This window comes from Pangasianodon hypophthalmus, chromosome 7, assembly GCF_027358585.1.
Source record: "Pangasianodon hypophthalmus isolate fPanHyp1 chromosome 7, fPanHyp1.pri, whole genome shotgun sequence".
In the NCBI taxonomy this organism is placed as follows: domain Eukaryota; kingdom Metazoa; phylum Chordata; class Actinopteri; order Siluriformes; family Pangasiidae; genus Pangasianodon; species Pangasianodon hypophthalmus.
In genome coordinates this window covers 25707098-25725737 of record NC_069716.1, presented here as the reverse complement: position 1 = coordinate 25725737, position 18640 = coordinate 25707098, and the positions used below count along the sequence as shown (strand labels likewise).

The 18640-nt window shown below is 37.0% G+C and overlaps 2 protein-coding genes across 7 annotated transcripts in view; both read right to left on the bottom strand.

Annotated features, from left to right (window-relative positions):
* kiaa1549la (KIAA1549-like a) overlaps positions 1-6387 on the bottom strand; it is a 78770-nt gene extending 72383 nt beyond the window's left edge. For all 4 annotated transcript variants that reach the window (XM_053235522.1, XM_026946416.3, XM_053235523.1 and 1 more), the window contains exon 1: positions 5827-6387. In XM_053235522.1, the coding sequence (XP_053091497.1) occupies positions 5827-5983 (157 nt within the window). In that variant the 5' untranslated portion in view covers positions 5984-6387. The remainder of the gene's footprint in view (positions 1-5826) is intronic.
* Positions 6388-11632: 5245 nt separating this feature from the next.
* The window catches only part of hipk3a (homeodomain interacting protein kinase 3a), a 58185-nt gene continuing 51177 nt past the window's right edge, over positions 11633-18640 (bottom strand). For all 3 annotated transcript variants that reach the window (XM_053235268.1, XM_053235267.1, XM_053235266.1), the window contains one exon: positions 11633-17315. In XM_053235268.1, the coding sequence (XP_053091243.1) occupies positions 16896-17315 (420 nt within the window). In that variant the 3' untranslated portion in view covers positions 11633-16895. The remainder of the gene's footprint in view (positions 17316-18640) is intronic.

Here is an 18640-nt window from a genome sequence, read left to right as displayed (position 1 = left end):
TCAGAAAGAATCAGAGGATTGTACTGAGCACTGGAAAAAATACTGTAGCAGGCAAGACAAACATAATAATAATAATAATAATAATAATAATAATAATAGTAATAATAATTTTAAAAAAAACTGGCCATAGTTTAGCGAGTCCAGCTGTTTCTAGCATGAACCATCACTGCTTCTGTAACACATCCTCTGTTACAGGCATTCACAAGCACTGGATGAAATCAAGAAAGGGATGAGTTTTCCCAGACTTTTCTTTTCATCCACAGATATTTCTTTCAGCTACTCTGAAGTACTGAGCCCCTAAAGGGTCACAATGAGATTTCTCCAAATCTTACATTAAATAGCTCTCAACTGTATGGTTCAATATAATGATGTCATTGCCAATGAAAGAGTACAAAGGTTCTGGTTTATGCTACAGATAAAATATTACTCTCAGACTTATAAATAAAATATTACTCTCAAACTGGAATATCCCATTTTAAATCAAGTGTCATGTTCAAGCCTTGGCCATGGCGTTAATGTAGGTTAAGCTTTTATACCTCCAAGGCAAGGACTATGCAAATCAAGATGGAATTTGTACATCATTAAAGAAAATCAATAGTTCTGCATTACCTTAGAATAATCTTTGCATTGCAAAGGACTTTGGTTAGCAAGCTCGACCTTCACAAATTTTAGTTGAATAACCCTGATGTAGTTGATATTGGGTTTAATGGTTACCATGCCACTCATTTTTCCATCTTGTTGCACAGTTAAGCTCATTTATTTTCATTTTAAATGATACAACATTATTTGGTCAAAATCACGCACCATGTTACACAAACATAATCTTATCATAATGCAGCTGTAATATAACTGCAGCCTGACCCGTGTATCTAGTATAACAGTGTCCAGTGCTGTATGAAACGGAGCTCGGCTCCGACGCTGAATATAGCACGATGTGGACAGGTGACAAAGCATCCCTTCAGGGAGATCAAATGAAACATGGATCCATTCCATGCATATCTGGCAGCCAGCTAAACCCAATCACTGGTCCATCCACACACACACACACACACACACACACACACACAGGGGCGGGGGAGATAAAAAATCAACCGGCACAGTTCATCATTGTCATTCTGATAATACACTCAGTTCTCTCCTCTCAAGGAGGAAAAAAATGTTAGGCAGATCAGTTCCCATGGCAACACAGCACAGTAGGCTCGCTGTTGACTCGCTGGAGCATCACTATGGAGGCTTTGAAGGAAACCAACGTCCGTGTTTCCAGGAAGACACACACATGCACACACAGCCCGTGTGGATAAAGATGAGGTGAAGAATGTGTAAGCAAACCTGGCTGCTCTGCATTAAGCTCTGTAGTGCTAGAGCACATCTATAATCTATCAAAACTGACACAGATCTGATGTAATAGTCCATATGACACCATGTAGCGTTAGCATTAAAGATTTTCAATCCCATGGTATACGGTAATCAATAGTAATGCAACACTATTCCTCCAAATCTTCCATTAAATAGCTCTCATTTGTATGGTTCAATACCATCATGGCATTTCCGATATTAGGGTAAAAAAGGTTCTGGTTTATGTTACACATAAAATATTTTACACAGACCTGCTGGAGAAACTGGAATATCCTATTTTAAGTAAAATGCGATGTTCAAGTCATGGCTAATGCTTTGATGTAGGTTAAGCTTAAGCTTTCATTACCCTAAGGCAAGGAATATGTAAACCAAGATGGAATTTTTTACATCATTAAAGAAAACAACCAGCATCAAAATTTCCAGGAAGACACACATTAAAATGATATGTGGATAAAAACCGTCAAGGAAAATTAATGTTTGCATTTTAATTTCACAGCATTTAGAGATGCCCTTATAGAAGTTCTGATGTACCTGAAGAACAAATCCTTGTGCTAGTGCAGATCAGGCCTAGTCTAAAGATACACAGAAGCTAAGACTGCCAAAAACAGGAGCCAGTGCTGATACATGTGTTAGCAAAGAATGTGTTAGTGAAGGAAGTGTTAATGAACTTGGATGCTGTGCAAAAAAGCGCAGTATAATCTGTCCAAATTAGTGATGCAGCATTCCTATTTTTTTCATTTTCAATACAATACAGTGTCCTAGAGATACCCGATACTGATGTGACCTGATCAATTTTATTGTCAATTCAATTGTATTTGTATAGCGCTTTTAACAGAGATTAGTCACAAAACAGCTTTACAGTAATCAGGATATAGATTTCGATCCCTACTGAACAAGCCAGAAGTGATAGTAGTGAGGAAAAACTTGCTGTGATGACATTAGGAAGAAACCTTGAAAGGAACCAGACTCATAATGGAACCTGTCCTCTTCCGGATAACAGGATTATAAATCATCATTGTATACAGTTGTAGAAGAGTAAAGACAAACAGTACTAAGTGTAATATTGTAAATAAGAATCCTGGGATGAGCACAAGACAGTCTTTATGATTACAGCAGCAGTACCTTAGGTACACATCTACAGTATCCATGTGACATCATTTTAATAATCAAGCGGACTCTCTCCAATCATCTGTTGCTATGTTATGTGAAATGTCATAGTGTTAAATTTTACATTTACAACTTCTTACAGAAGTACTTTATTGTCTACTCGGACAAATAAGCCTAAGTTACCCACACCGTTTATCACTGTCTACTGTCTAAGACATTTTGGTCAAGTTATTTAGTCACAGAATTACAGTATATATTCCAGTAGTGTGGTCAATATGACAAAAATATCACATCATAATACTTTTACAATACAAGATATGTATCATGAGACAGGTTTGGAAACCAACTGCCATTTAAAAAAAAGTGCTATGTCTAAATAAAGAATTAAAAAAAAAACTAAAAATAAATAATAAATAAATAAAATTTAATAATTTTATTACATTGTAATAATTAATTTTAAAAATTATTTTTTTATTTTAAAGGTTTAGTACATAATTTTACCATCAAATCAGCTGCTTCCAATTAGAATATATCAATGATATTAAAAAAATTTTCAGATATCATGATACCTCATAAAAATGCAAAATTATATAGTCATTTTGCCCAGCCCTATATTCCACTTACTTTGGCAAGATTGGCTAATTATAGTTATATTATAGTTAACTATGTACACTGTATAATAGTAGTGAGCTATAGAACGTACTAGTAGCCGGATTACTAGTTACTGGATTGGTATACATATTCAATGGCACCTAGTGTACACTCTCTGAAAGAAAGAAAAATAGTACTAAACTGTACCCTTCCTTGTCACTGGGGTGGTACCCTTAACTTCAGTACCTTTAATATGTAGAAATGTGGATATAGTGTACCTTTAAAATGGTTTAAGATACATAAATAGATAGTAACTGGTTTTTAGAATAAAGCTTTAAGGCAGGGGTCTTCAATCTTCAATCTTGGCGAAAGGGCCGGTATGGTTGTAGGTTTTAATTCCATCCATGCAGGAGCCGCTGTTTAATCAGTTCATCTTGGTCCCCGATCAGCTATCAAGTGGTTAACCCTAACCCTAATCCTAACCCTAGCCCTAATCCTAACCCTAACCCAGCTGTTTGGTTGGAATTAAAGCCTGTAGCCACATCGGCCCTTTGTGGATAAGATTGAAGACCCCTGGTACACTACATGCACCTTTCTGAGTAAAAGATAGCATCCCAGGGAAAAGAAAAGTGCATATGAGTACCCTTTTTTTCAGAGAATATATTAAAGATTCAAAAAGATTCAAGAACTTTATGCACAAGGTTCATTGTACAAGGAGATCCTTAGTTTGCACTATTTCACAGGTGCTGCAGTAGAGAATAATAAAGAAAATAATAATAAAGATATGTGTATACACTATATGCACACATTGAGTTGCTAGTTAATAAAATAATAATCTAATAAACTGGCAACTCAGTGTATTTACAGATATCATTTCATAATCAATGCCACGAAATGGTGGATGGTTGCACACTTCCACTACTCACTCGAATAATGTTAATGACTTAAATGAATATCATCATTTTCAATCTAAAGCTGTTAGGCCACAGTGTTACACTATGTATACAGGTCAACAGAGGACAAAAGGCTATTATTTCACATAACTTAGCAACAGAAGCTTAGCGCTGGCTCAGTTACCCTGAGGATATTCATACTGGATCAGTATCAGGTATTAATCTCAGAACCGTAATATCAGAATCATACTGAAAATGAAAACTTTGAATCGATGCATGTTGTAACTCCATCAATAACTGAAGTTAATTTTAGCTCAGGGATAAGCAGTTTCAACCGCAAAGGGCCAACATGGCTGCAGGTTTCCGATCCAGGAACACACACAATCACTCTTGTATAAGCAGTTAGTGTCAGTGGTGATTACTTGTATCTGATGTACATCTGTGATTAAAAACTAAAACGTGAAATCATTATCACGTGTAAATAAACTGGAAGTGTGCACTTACACTGCAGTAGGTCCTGTAGATGCAGGCAGTACATGTACTGTATGTATGATCTGACTGACTGTAAACGCAGTGGATTTATTAATGGTCTTTAATCCCAGCACCGGAAACCACATTCACTGCACATTTCCATGTTCTCCCTGCACTTTCTCACCTGACTCAGCTCATGAAAGGCTTGATCACAAAACGAGCTGAATCAGGCACGCAGAAGCAGCCGAAGAAGAAAAACTGAAGCCTCTCATTATCTAACAAAACAAAATATTTTAGAATCTGCTCTCAATCATTGCTTATGTGTGGATTATAGGCTTACGATACAGGTCACGATAATTATATCATTGTCTTTGCTTTACATATGATATAAATGATGTGTTCTTTTGGGAGTTATGTGACCACAAACCTCAGGCCAAGCTCACATCACCAGTGTCATTTTTCTAGAAGCAGAAATAACCAAATAATCCAATGAGACGCAACTGAAAATATCCTGACTGTCCACTCAATCTCCATGACGCACAAATCAGCAAACCAGGAGAAATGAGACAAAGGCAGAGGCCAGAACAGATGTGCATACATCACACACACACACACACACACACACACACACACACACACTGCACCAGCTCACAAACACAAACAAAAAGCCCATGTTATTTTTGTCCACATGTCCTTTACAGTTATGTTATGAGGAGTGTCTGGAGACTGCAGCCTCAACTCTATGTGTGTGTGTGTGTGTGTGTGTATGTGTTTGTGTATGATAGCCAATATACAGTAAGCAAGATGTAAATATAAACCTATATAAACAAATTTAAGCCATTTACTATGTTTTACTATGAGTAAATTTTATTTACATATTTAGCTTAAATTATATAAAATAAACAAGATAAGCCATAAGATATTAACACTAACCAGTTACCACCAACCACTAAAACTAACTAACACTTATAATACCAATAATATTTAGAATACAGATATGAATTGATAATAATAATAATAATAATAATAATAATAATAATAACAATGACTCGCGCGCAAAGCCAGTGTTATTGATTCCCAACACGTAGCGCCTTTATTTTCCCTCCATGAGGAGAGGAAGTGTTGAAGTGTTTACACACACTGCAGCTATTTACCTATTTACCTACCTCTTGGGTTTTTTTGCACTGTTATTGTTGTAATATGTAATAAAACTGAAGTGTATTGGTAAAGGAGGCTGATGGCTGATGTGGCGCATTGCGCTCTTTAAGGCTGCGACTCTCTTTCCAATAAAATCACTGAATGATTAAAAGCAGCTCAGTGCAACTGTAAACGGATAAAAAATACCCCACAATGCTGTGGACTCAAACAGGTTGTCAGGGGAAGGATGAGCAGTGGGATCGGCTCTCACCGTGTCTGGCGGATGCGGGCTGCAGGAGAAGCAGTGTGATCCCGGCGCACATCACACACCGGCGCCACACCGAGCCCGGCCGCTCCGGACACCCGCCGGTCCTCCAGCTCCCCGCCGCTCTTCGGCTTCCCACCACAGCCGCTCTTCTCGAGGCCATGTGAACGTGTTGGCGTGCGGGCCTGGACGCGCAGAAACCAAGCGCGCATTGGATCAGGACGTGTCCGCTCCGGTGTGTGAGACCGAGGCCGAGTCCGAGTCCGAGTCCGAGTGCGCCGGGTTTTAGATGGCCAGCATGGGAAAGTTTAAAGGCAGCGTTAAGGCAGTGAGTCCGTTTCTACCCGAGCCGCCTTCACACCGAGCATCATTTCAGCGCGTAAAAAGCGCATTTCATCCGGAACACACACTACACACATATACACACACATACACACACACTCACACAAACACACACACACACACACGGCTCTGCGAAAAAAAAAAAAAAAACACCACAACGACGTGCTGCTAATAAAAATGAGAAGTGAAAGATCTCAAGTGCGCATCTGACGCGCAAAATACAGAGCGGGGGCCTTTTCACCGAGGAATCATTTCAATGAACGACTCTCTCAAGTGATTCAATCAGCCGAATCGATTCGCGAGCGTTAAACAATGCAGGAACATTTTGATTCTTCAGTTGAATTCACCAGGGCCATTCCTGAAGAATTGAGCTTACTCAGGGGCCACACACACACACACACACACACACACACACACACACACACACACACACACACACACACACACCAATCATAGTGTTTTATATGCAAGAATGAACAGTTTAATAAACAGTAAATTAAAAACCCAAGTGAAGAAGAACAATATACACCAGGAATTAAATCTCTAAACAAAGGGCATTATATTAAAAATAAATAAATAAGTAAGTAAATAAATAAATAAAAAGGTAAAAATAATGGGAATTGTTAAACAGCTAACTTGTACATATTTAACATAAATATAATAATATAAAATAAATATAATTAATATAAAATATACCTAATAAATTACAACGCATCCTTTAACTAAAATGCCTTTTAATGCATATTGTATATATTTTAATTAGCCCATGATTGTAATAATAATCTGCTTATTGTATTACTAAAACAGTTGCTAGCTGTTAACCTTAGCTAACATCATTTAGACATTGGGGTAGGGGGGGTGAGATTAGCTAGTTATATACACTCACTGTCCACTTTAATAGGAACATCTGTCCGATTATCTGTCTGCAGTTATCCAATCAGCCAGTCATGTGGCAGTAGCACAATACATAAAATCATGCAGATGCAGGTCAAGAGCTTCGGTTAATGTTCACATCAAACAGCAGAATGGGGAAAAAGTGTGATCTCTGTGACTTTAACTGTGGCATGGTTGTTGGTGCCACATGGGCTGGGCTGAGTATTTCAGAAACTGCTGATCTCCTGGGATTTTCACACAACATTCTCTAGAGTTTACACAGAAAGGTGCAGGAAAAAAAAAAAAAAAAAAAAAAACTCCTGTGAGTGGAGGGTCTGCAGGCTGAAACAACCTTGTTGATGAGAGAGATCAGAGGAGAATGACCAGACTGGTGAGAGCTGACAGAAGTCTATATTAACTCAAATAAGCACTCTTTACAACCGCAGTGAGCAGAAAAGCATCTCAGCATGAACAAAACATCGAACCTTGAGGTGGTTGGGCTACAACAGAAGAAGACCACATCAGGTTCCACTCCTGTCAGCCAAGAACAAGAATCCGAGGTGCTCATGGGCACAGACTCAGTGAAATTAGACAGTTAACAGTTAACTGAAAGTTAAATTAAAGTCAACAGGCTACTGCTGTCAGAGCTAGTTATATTCAACAGTTGGCTCGTTCCACTAATTTGATTGGACATGTGGCATTCCAAGAGTGCTGATATTTAGTATAACACACTGGGACATTTCACTGTGTGTATCACTCTGCTTATCTGTGTTCGTTACATAAAAATTCCCAATGCTAGCTAGCAAGTAACATTATTTAATTTCACTTATTAACAAGCGGAAGCGATAAAGCGGCTAAATTGCTTTTTTCCACCCTAGATCACAATTTCTTCATGATCTTCTGACATTAGTTACATTAGTTACCTAATTTTGTTACATAAATTACAGATTCTATACTTTTCACTCCACAAGCGCCCCTTCATTTGGCTAATACATAAACCTTTTCACCCAATGATAGTGGTGTGCCTTTTTTCTGCATATCTATTTTAATAATCATCATGGGGCCCCCTGGTGGTCTGGGGCCCCTCACTGACTGCTTATACCACTAATAGCAAGAAACAGCCCTGGAATTCACATCCCCCTGCTCCCTATATGGCGAAATATGGAAAGCTAATTGGCATATATTGCACTCAGCCTACAAAAAAATACATTGGCAAAAATATATTTGTCATTATGTGAACTCTATTAGCACTAGATTTTGCTTTACAGCATAGTACGGTAACAAATCCATGATTCCACATTTTGATCAATTCAACTCAATTCAATTCAATTTTATTTGTATAGCACTTTTAACAGTGGACATGGTCACAAAGCAGGTTTACAGAAATAAATAAATTCAAGATATAATGATAAATGTGTGAATTTATCCCTAATGAGCAAGCCAGAGGCGACGGTGATGAGGAAAAACTCCCTGAAAAGACATGAGGAAGAAACCTTGAGAAGAACCAGACTCAAAAGGGAACCTAGCATGACCGGATAGTGCGATTCTAAATAAATCCCTTCTATAACTGTGTACTATATGGACAAAAAGTGCAGTTGTGTAACCAGGAAATTCATTATAGTTTTCACATGAAGTCTGTTTTGTTGAAGTTATCGTTATTCACCGTTCACTGATGGAGACCTGAGTGCAAAACTGTTCGCAGCAACCGCAGTCCTAAAACAATTACAGCAATTGTAGTCCTAAGCCTTCATAACATGACTTTTCATATGAGCTGTGGTCCAAAGCCATCCTGGTGGGTTTTAAGTGCCACCATCTTCAGCAATCTCAGTGATCTTCAGGCTGTGTGTGTGGGTTCATCCTCAGCAACAGCGAGTGATTTCCAATATCAACCAGGTTGTAGGTTTTAATTTGTTTAAAAAAAAAAAAAAAGGCTGTTTATTAGTATAGTCTTTGAGTATGTGGAACTGTTACTATAAAAACAGAAACACTTTCATTAACATTTTCAGATTTGACAACACAACAGCACTGTGGTGTAATAAAATGTATTCATTTATTAAATAATATTACAGTGATATGTTGAATAAATATTAAAAACTTGAATAAAAATTCCCAGTTTAGTTCACTTTTCCCCCAGAGTGGCATCAACAGTTTCCATGGCAATCATACATTAATCTCTGATGACTAGCTTTAGCATTTAGCTCTTAGCTAATGTTATTGTTTTGTACGTACTGGTCTCTGCTGTTTTCTTACAGCACAGTATTGCTTTGTAATACTTCTAGGCTATATTTCTTACTCAGGCTATGTTTGAAGATAAATGGGAAAATCGGAATTATCTTTAAAAAACAAATAAACAACAAACAAACAAACAAATAAACAAAAAGGCCTGTTGTAAATGTTGGTTTTACGGCACGATGCTAAAGGTCGGAATTATTCCACAAAAGACTATCTCTACGTGTACTATTAAACTTTTATTGTTATTGTTATTGAAAACTATATGTTTTAATGTATTTTAATGAAATAAAATATGACACTAAACATTAGGTAATGTGTTCTCCTTAGGGCGCGAGCGTGTGATTTGAAAAAAAAAACAAAAACGACCGTTATTTATGTCCACTGCGCAACGAATCAAAACCCGCGAACTCGATTCACTTAAAGATTTGTTTGAATGAGTCGATTCAGTGAAGTGAATCTCAGTAGTGACTCCGGTCAGTAACAGCGCCCTCTGCTGGAGGAAACCATTAAACAGGCACAAGAGTAAAATATATTACAGTTTCTCATTTTTATTTTATAAAAATGTTCTCTTCAATGTATCCATAATTAAATTATCTAATCAGGTAAAACATAGATACTTCAGTTTCCTTAACTAATTAAAATAACTTGAAATTATGTTTCTTTGCAAGTAATTTCAGAGCATGTCATGAAAATCCTATAAAATATACCTAAATGGACATAATGCACATAATAATAATCTAATTTATCAGTGAATAAAAATCTACTTATAGTCTTATATATTTGTATATATTCATATAATGAAAGTGAGAAATGTTTATTATATGAATCTTTATGATTCTAACCCTAATATGTACTGATGCTGAAAGACAAAAATCTAATAAACAGGATGAACATTTACAGAATTTTTATATTTAGAATATCTAATATGAACGTAAAAAAATAGTAAGATAAAAGCATTTTCAAAGGTTAAATTTATATATACAATATATAAACTATTTCTCCAGCTTATGTTTAAATATCAGAATGTAACATTAAAGCAATACAGTTAGTCCTATCCATTCTAATTTTAAAGAATATATATAATTTATCTTATAATTTATCTTTTATCTGCAAACACATTCACTAATGAGATAACTGACTTGTTTTTACAGAACAGTGTTTGCAGATGTAAGAGGTTTAATAAGAGCTTGCACCAAAGAGGAGATAAAGATGTAATAAATAAATAAATAAATAAAAATATAAAAAATAAATAAAATTATGTTTTTCATGTGATTCATCACTGCGCAATTTACGTACAAATTCGAAGTACATGTGAAAAATACAATTACTTTCTCTACATGTAAATTAAATGCATCATGTGGAAAAAAAACATTTGGACAATTAAAGACTATATGTGAAAAACGTGTGAAATATCATTTATCTAAAAAATCACAAGTACAATTTGTGATATTGGTGCGATTTTTCTGCAAAGGCGATTTGCAACTTTGGCCACAAGAGGGCGCTGTTTAGCCGTTTTTGCAGTTTTTCCCCCAAAGCAAAGTTTAAAATTTAATATAATTTCATGCTCTAATATTATATATATATATATATACACACACACTTTTTTTTTGTATATTCTATATATTTTTGTGTAGTCAAACCAAAGAAGAAAAAAAAAACACCTTTTTGTCTTTTTTGTTTGTTTCAGTAACACAGACATTTAACTGAATATTAAGCTAATTATAAATTATAAATATAATTATAAATGTTAAAGTGTTTTATGAATTGCTCAGAATGACCAAAGTAATGTGTCAAAGCAGCTGAGGAAGACTTCTGATGTTATAATACAGATGTAACTCCTGTTTGGTACTGATCAATTATATATTTATGCTATATTTATACCTTAAAGGAGTACATTTCTAATAAGCAGGACAACATGGGGATCATCGTAAATACACATTCTGCCATTGATATTCATTTTGTATTCATTTTAAAGATCTTACATGAAATGTACACGCTGTGTGTAATAAATTAGGACTAAATGGGTTGATACTGAGACACTAAATAGAGCAATAAATATTTGATCATAGAGATGCGTCTGTGTTCGCTAGCAAATGTATTTTGGGGGAAGGTGATAAAGATTTACAGGTGGGGTTTTGGTGATCAGCTTATTCGAAATTAAAGTTAAATCTGAAATAAAGAAATATTTGATTTTTAGATAATTATCAATTTTTTATATATTTATCCAATACTGCACTAGGTGCTAAGGCTAAACTGGGCTTAACTATGCTTGTGCTAAGACATCTTATTAATTGTCATAGAAAAAAAAAAATACTTGGACAGAGACAAAGCTTTTAAAAAGCACACTGAAATAAACAGAGACAAATTGCCTGCAGCAATATATATTTTAATTCAAAGTGAATTTTGACAATACACCATAATTTCTTTAATTTGACACTCACCAAATAGTCACCAGGAAAACCCGCTTTTTGTGACAAAGTACATAAGGCTTGGTCACATAGAAATCACTGAGAACCAGAGAAATAACGACTGAAAACTGTAAGAGACATTACACACTTAAAAAAAAAAAAAAAAAAGTTCCCAGTCCTCATATACTGAATATTGCACAGTGCAATGGCTACATGGCAAACTAATGTAGCGTAAAAATAAATCAGAAGCAAAAACGTATTAGAAAGCCACAGAAACCTACATGTATTAAAACAGTAACAGTTCAGATTTAGTAAATCAAGTCCACTTACTCTGATGTCTAAATCTATTCTCTGATAACTTGCAGTGAGATTTAACTTCTACTAAAATATAATCTGCAGGAAAAAAGAAGGTTAATAGCTCTAAAGCGATCAAACCCAAACATTAGGACAGAAACTGGTATACAGTAGCACATGTGACAAATACCAAGACCCTGAATTTCAGTACACACGTCTCTAAAAGGAAAAAAAAACAAACACTTCAACCAATCGAGAGAGAACACGCAGTAAAGTAAAAACAAGCCAAATACAATTGTTTGGTATGATGGGAGTACTTTATCAGTTTGAACGTGATTAGTAAAAGTTTTCGGTGTGTGTGTGTGTGTGTGTGTGTGTGTGGGGGTGGCGGTCCGGGAAAACCTGTCAGATGTTGCTGCCAAAAATTATGAAAAACCTGGTTTGAAGTTTTCTCTTGTGAAAATACTTTGACTTTTCTACTTTGAGATAAACACACATTCATCCAAATGACATGGAAATATATATATATTTTTTACTTTCTAACCTTGCCTTGGTGTCTTCCTGCAAAGATCATGTTGCATAAGGAGGCAATTTAACAGACGCGGTGGTCAAAACAGTCAGTCTGCTGAAAGTTTGCTAGCTGTGTGTGAATTCCTCACACACTGAATGCCAAGATTTGATCCAAGTTGTTAGAGCTACAGAAACAGAGAGAAGGCTAATCCACCGAGAGCTTACACACTCGGTTTTAAAATGTTAAATGACCTAATAAAAATACATTAACAACATGAAATTCAGTCCAAAAAAAAAGTGAAAATGAACAGAGATCAGAGAGAGTGCAGAGATGACCATGAAGTGTGTGTTTAAACCTCACAGTGATGAGACAGAGAAGGTGACGGGGATGATGCTGATAAAGTGAGAACTCGTTTCCTGTTGTAAACGTAGAATTCTTTCAAATTTGGCAGTAGCACTGTTTAATAATCAGCGGATTAGGGTTAGCAGTGTAGAGGTAGGCGAAACATCTTTAAGAGAAACTGGAATGAAATCTTTAGATTTGCTTTTTTTTTTTTTTTTTTTTAAATTAAACTCATTATAGTTCCAGAGCAATTTTCAGAACTATGTTTTGCACAAAATATGACCATGTGAAAGGTTTTCCCAGGCTGCCACACTTATACTTGCTCAATTTTAGTTCTCCATTTGGGTTTTTGGTAGATTTTGTCTAAACACAGATTTGAAACAAACAAAAAAAAGTCTGATTATTGATGCAATGCATAATTGTACAATATCTGTATGAGTGTGTACTTCTATGTGTACTTGCCCCTAGTGCTACATGCTTAATAACATCGTGTATAAAAGTGAAATGAGTTTTTGATTTCGTGGCTCCACAGCCACATTATTTTTGGACCAAATCTTTAAGTACATTAAAGCAAATAACGTGCACATTGGTATGAACGTTGTGTCCCGTTGAAGACAGAGTTTGCTGCTTAAAAAAAATGGCAGGACGAAGTGGTAAACTGCGGGATGATGCTTATTCCAAGCTTATTACAATCACAGTGTACTTATGTAAAGCTTCAATACGGGAGAAAGGACCACGTCAGCGGAACAGTAATGATCCCTGATAGCATTTCATTATTGGATTTCTGTTGTTGGATATTAGCCCAAAAAAAAAAAAAAAAAAAGGCAAAGGAAGGGGAAAAAAAAAAAAGAAACACACACACACACACACACACACACACACACACACACACACACACACACACACACACACACACACACACACACACACAAGCAAACAAGTTAAATGAAATGTATGGATTTAAAAATTTTAAATAAAAATCTCGTGTGAAGACATCACTGCATTGCATGTTTGGCGTCTGACTGCCAAGTGACACGAACACTACCAAAGACGAAACTAGAGCGGAGAAAAAACACCACACACACTACTGGAAGCCAGTGCATAACTAATTTTTCAACACTAAGAGGTCCAAAAGAGTCAAGAACACACACACCACAAGATAAAACACTTTAACTGACCTCGCAAGCGAGAATAAGAGAGATCTGGGTTGCTGTGTGTGTGTGTGCGTGTGTGTGCGTGTGCGCGCACAGGACATAAAGGTCTGAAGCACATCTGGAAGGCACTAGTTTAGCGCTGCTCCTTCTACAGAGCAGAATACGGGTGTGTGACGAGTTCCACACCAACACCGTGAGAAAAATGGCCGCCGGTACTAATCATGCATCCGGGAATTCATTCATATTGACAACGCAGTCGTCGTATTAGCCGAACAAGTACATCAGGCATAATCTATAAACATGGACTGACTGAAATCAAATCAAAAGTAAATGCTCAAGACTTTTGAAATACATGCTGATTAAACATTAAGCACTGCAATCGATTATAAACAAGCAACACTTCTTCCTCAACTCTGTGCAAGTGACAAACCGGAATAATGTATGATTTCATAGCGGCACATTTTTCTCCATCTCAAATCAATCGATAAACACATCCACGGAAAAAAAAAAGAAAAGTTAAATCTATCCTGCAAGCTATGCCTTATCGAGATACTAATATATATCTATACGTACTCTGATATACACCAATATGCATCTCATATGCAACGATGAGCCCCAAGATTACCATTAACACTACAGATAATACACGGATGCAAACGAAAAGATTAAGAAAAATCATAAACAGAGAACACACCCCAAAAACACGCCAAACCAAAACTTCCATCAATCGCAGTACAGTAGTTACAATGACACTTCAAACAGAAAAGCAAAATATACATAGGCATTAAAACGGGTTCGATGCCGCTCAGTAGAGTAAAACCAAAAGAAAAACCTCACGTCTATCTTAAGGTCGTCGAGACACGTACAAAAAAAAAAAAAAGAAAGCTAAGAACAAAGTTAATCACGTTACCCTCACAGCTATGACGAAGTGGCGATCAGTGAATAGCAGCTTATCTATGGTACATTCAAGGATAAATGAAATCATTAAACTTGCCAAAAAAGCTAAACATCAACCTCAACCTTTATACAGAGTACACTTCTTTTTTTTTTTTTTTGTTTTGTTTAATACATCCCCATCTAGAGTAATATCTGAGGTCTAGGCTAGAACAGTAGCTACGTCGCTTAAGAAATCAATTACTGTCTTTGGTGTAGCAAAAGCATTTTTAATATAATGATAGCAAAGGAAAAAAATTCTTAATAAAAACACAAAGCACATTAGAAAAAAACAAATCATTTCTCCCTGACGGAATGTTTCAAATTAAAACCAGCCAGCACTGAAAAGCTCAACGGTACGGCGCGGACGAGCGGAAACGAATCTCGCCACGTGCTTATAGAAGGGGGGGGGATTGCACACGACCAACTCACACCTCAGGAAAGCACTAAATACTCCAACAATGACAGATCGACAGTTAAATACTGAAATCTCTGCACAAGCTAACAGGAAACCACGTCAATGATTTAAAGAGCTATCTGCAGGTTAATGCCAATACCAAAAAAAATACACATCTAATTCTAAAAAATTAGAATAGTGAATAAAAAACAAACACCCAGAAACGATGGATTGTATTGCAGTTGTGTTAAACAGTGTAAATACTGTTAGTATTAAGTAAAAGAGTAGCAACTGATTATCAGATAGGAAATGAAATCAAAACTGTACATAGTTCATTCGGTGAGAACGCCTGCTACAGCGAAAACATGCCGAGCGATCAAAGGAAATCCACACAAAAAATTACAAAACATCACACCAGTGATCCCCCATACACAGGGCGCTTTAAATTAAAACCATCCGAGAGGAAAGGATCCGCTCGTCCACCAAAAACCGAGCAGGTCTAACGTCAAAACCTCCCTCGCAGACTCAACAGTGACGGAAAAACCCAGAAGCCTTCTCCATAGTGACTGAAAAGGGAATTTCTACTCTACCTCTTGCTTGGTAGGTCTTGTCAAATAGTAATGCGTAAAATATATATATATATATATAATCAGTACAGCAGGAGTGGAAGAGGGAGGAAGAAATGCATAAGGGTTACAGCCTCAACACTTCCATAACAAGCACAACAGCAAATTCATGAAGAAAAAAAAAAAAATTAGGGAGAATTGAGAATGTACACAATGTATTCATGTCATTAATGTCATTCCTAATCCACTTTGCAATAAGGGATGATCTTTTTACACGACACTGATGTACAGACCGCACGGTGACTCACTAACAGAACAAAACCACCGAAAATCAATCCAGACAAAAAAAAAAAAAAATAAAAGACAGCCTTAATGTATGAATCAAAAGAAAAAAGGTGAAATTTCAAGTGCTGCAGTCCTGTTGCAGTCATGTGAATGCAAGTGTGTCACGTCACACCCTGCACAGACATGATTTTTTTTTTATAAGGCACTTTTTGGAGGGATCAGGTTACACTCGTAAAAACACACAAAGTGAGTTCTGAGTCTTATGTTTCCTCCATGCAGAGTGTAGTAACCTTAAAATAAGGGATGTTGTAAAGGAGTTAACACTGGGAATGAAGGGGCATGAGTCTGTTACAAAAATACAGACGTGTAACACCAACAAGAGGGAGTTGCACGCACGCACGCACGCGCACACACGTGTGGGCCCTACCACCAGACTGGGATGGCTTCACCAAGTCACATTTAGAAGGCAATATAGAAAAATAGCTATAGAGAGAGACAATATCCCATCATGCCCCTGTATACAGGAAAGGATTTAATGATGGATTTAATGGGGGTTATTCTTCTTTTCAATATCAAATGTGCAAAAGGCATGAAAAGTGAGTTTTATATCAAGTTTTCATATACCAAGTTTTTTTCTTCCATGATATTTGTTTCGAATGCATTAAACTCCACGATTTTTGGAGACAAGAGTGTCAGAGCAGTAAGGGGCCCTGGGGTTGGTGTGTGTGTGTATATGCGTCAGATGTAGGGGTACTGGGGCAGTTTGGTGGGGCTGAGTGGGAAGCCTGTGTATGCGGGCGACGTTACGTATGAGTGCGGCGTGAACAGGGCTTTGAAGGCGGCCGGTGGGTGCAGCGTGGGCGAGGGCAGCAGGTGTGGGTCGATGCCCGGGTTGATGCCCATGCTGATGCCCTGAGGCACCAGACTGTAGGCGGGTTGCAGCACGGGCCGTGGGGAGGGCAGCAGGTGAGCGACGGGGGCGGAAGGAGGGTAGGAGAGCAGGGCGGGAGGGGCTGGGGGAGGAGCCTGGGCCGAGTGGGTGGGGCTGGCATGAGGGAATGTGTGACCGTGCACAGTGGGAGGGATGAAGGCCTGCGGACGGCGAGGCTGGGTGTAGTTGCCGTTCCACTCGTTGTGACAGGAGCTGTAGTGCTGGACCTGAGAAGACATGAGAGGGACAGAAGAAGGGAAAAAAAAAAATAAAACAGTTAAAATTTGAAGCGTTCAAAGCTGAATAACCAAATCAAAGCACAGATATAGATTTTGTATACATATAGAGTATTTTCCTATAATTATGATAATCAATAACGTTGAAACAGCTATAAACAGCCATTCCTCCACATTCTCTTGAAGCTAATAAGACAAAATATGCAGTTTTTATCCGGGAAGCCACAACATCCTCTCTCATCAAAGTCTTAAAATAGCAGAGACAACTAACACCTTCTGACCAATCAGATACGAGAATTCACCAGGGCTGATGAAGTGCTGTGTTAAACCATTCATCCATTCATTCATTCATTCATTCATTCATTCATGCTCTAGAAGTCCTGAAAATGTCAGTTTCTTTCTCTCTAGGTTTCCTTATTTTTCTGCAATGCTAACATAGATGTCATTCTACATCCATCACTAACTACCAAAGCATCTCTCTGCTGGAAAGGAGAAATCTTGTAGTACCAAAGTGCTCATCAAAACAATCACTCTCTGATGTACAATGATCTTGACAATAGAATAAACCTCTACTGCGGTGATACATGAAGGTGGCAAATAGGTGACAAATACTGATCCTTCGGGGCCTGTGATCTCATGTGCTGTGTGTAAATGTGTTTATACCACAAAGCAAAAGTACTGTAAATATAACATGTCAAATCATTTATTTCACTCCCAGCCAGAGTCAGGACTAGGTTATGATTTTTCTTAAATCACCATAATGCATAGAAGAAATTCATGCTTCTATAACTACTGAAATTAACATATACATAGTGAGCTGTATTAACCATTAAGCATTTATACTAGGGGTATAACAATCCGGACAATCCGGATTGATGCTTTGATTTAAAAGGCAAAGACTAAAATGAATCGATTATTATTGATTGTAAGTGATAATAACTCTACTACTGCTTAAAAAGGACAGACAACTAGAGTGCAAATAATAATCTTTTTTTTTTTTATCTATATTTTTATAATGAGATGTAAACAGACTAGCAAGGTGATTTTCCCACAATTCTGATACTTTTACAAGTACATAATTATCTGCGAATTAACATTAGCCTACCCCAGATTCTGAACAAAGCCAGTCACATAGTGATTGGAGGCTACTAAATAGAATCGCATCATATCGTAGAAGATTCAGTGGCGTTGTCCAATATTGCATCGTTGCCTTAAATCATACAGTATCCTGTGGACGCGTGAGGTTTACTAGACCCACTCCAAATGAAACAGCTTCCAATAAGAATTTTTTTTTTTTTTTTTTTACATCACTTGAG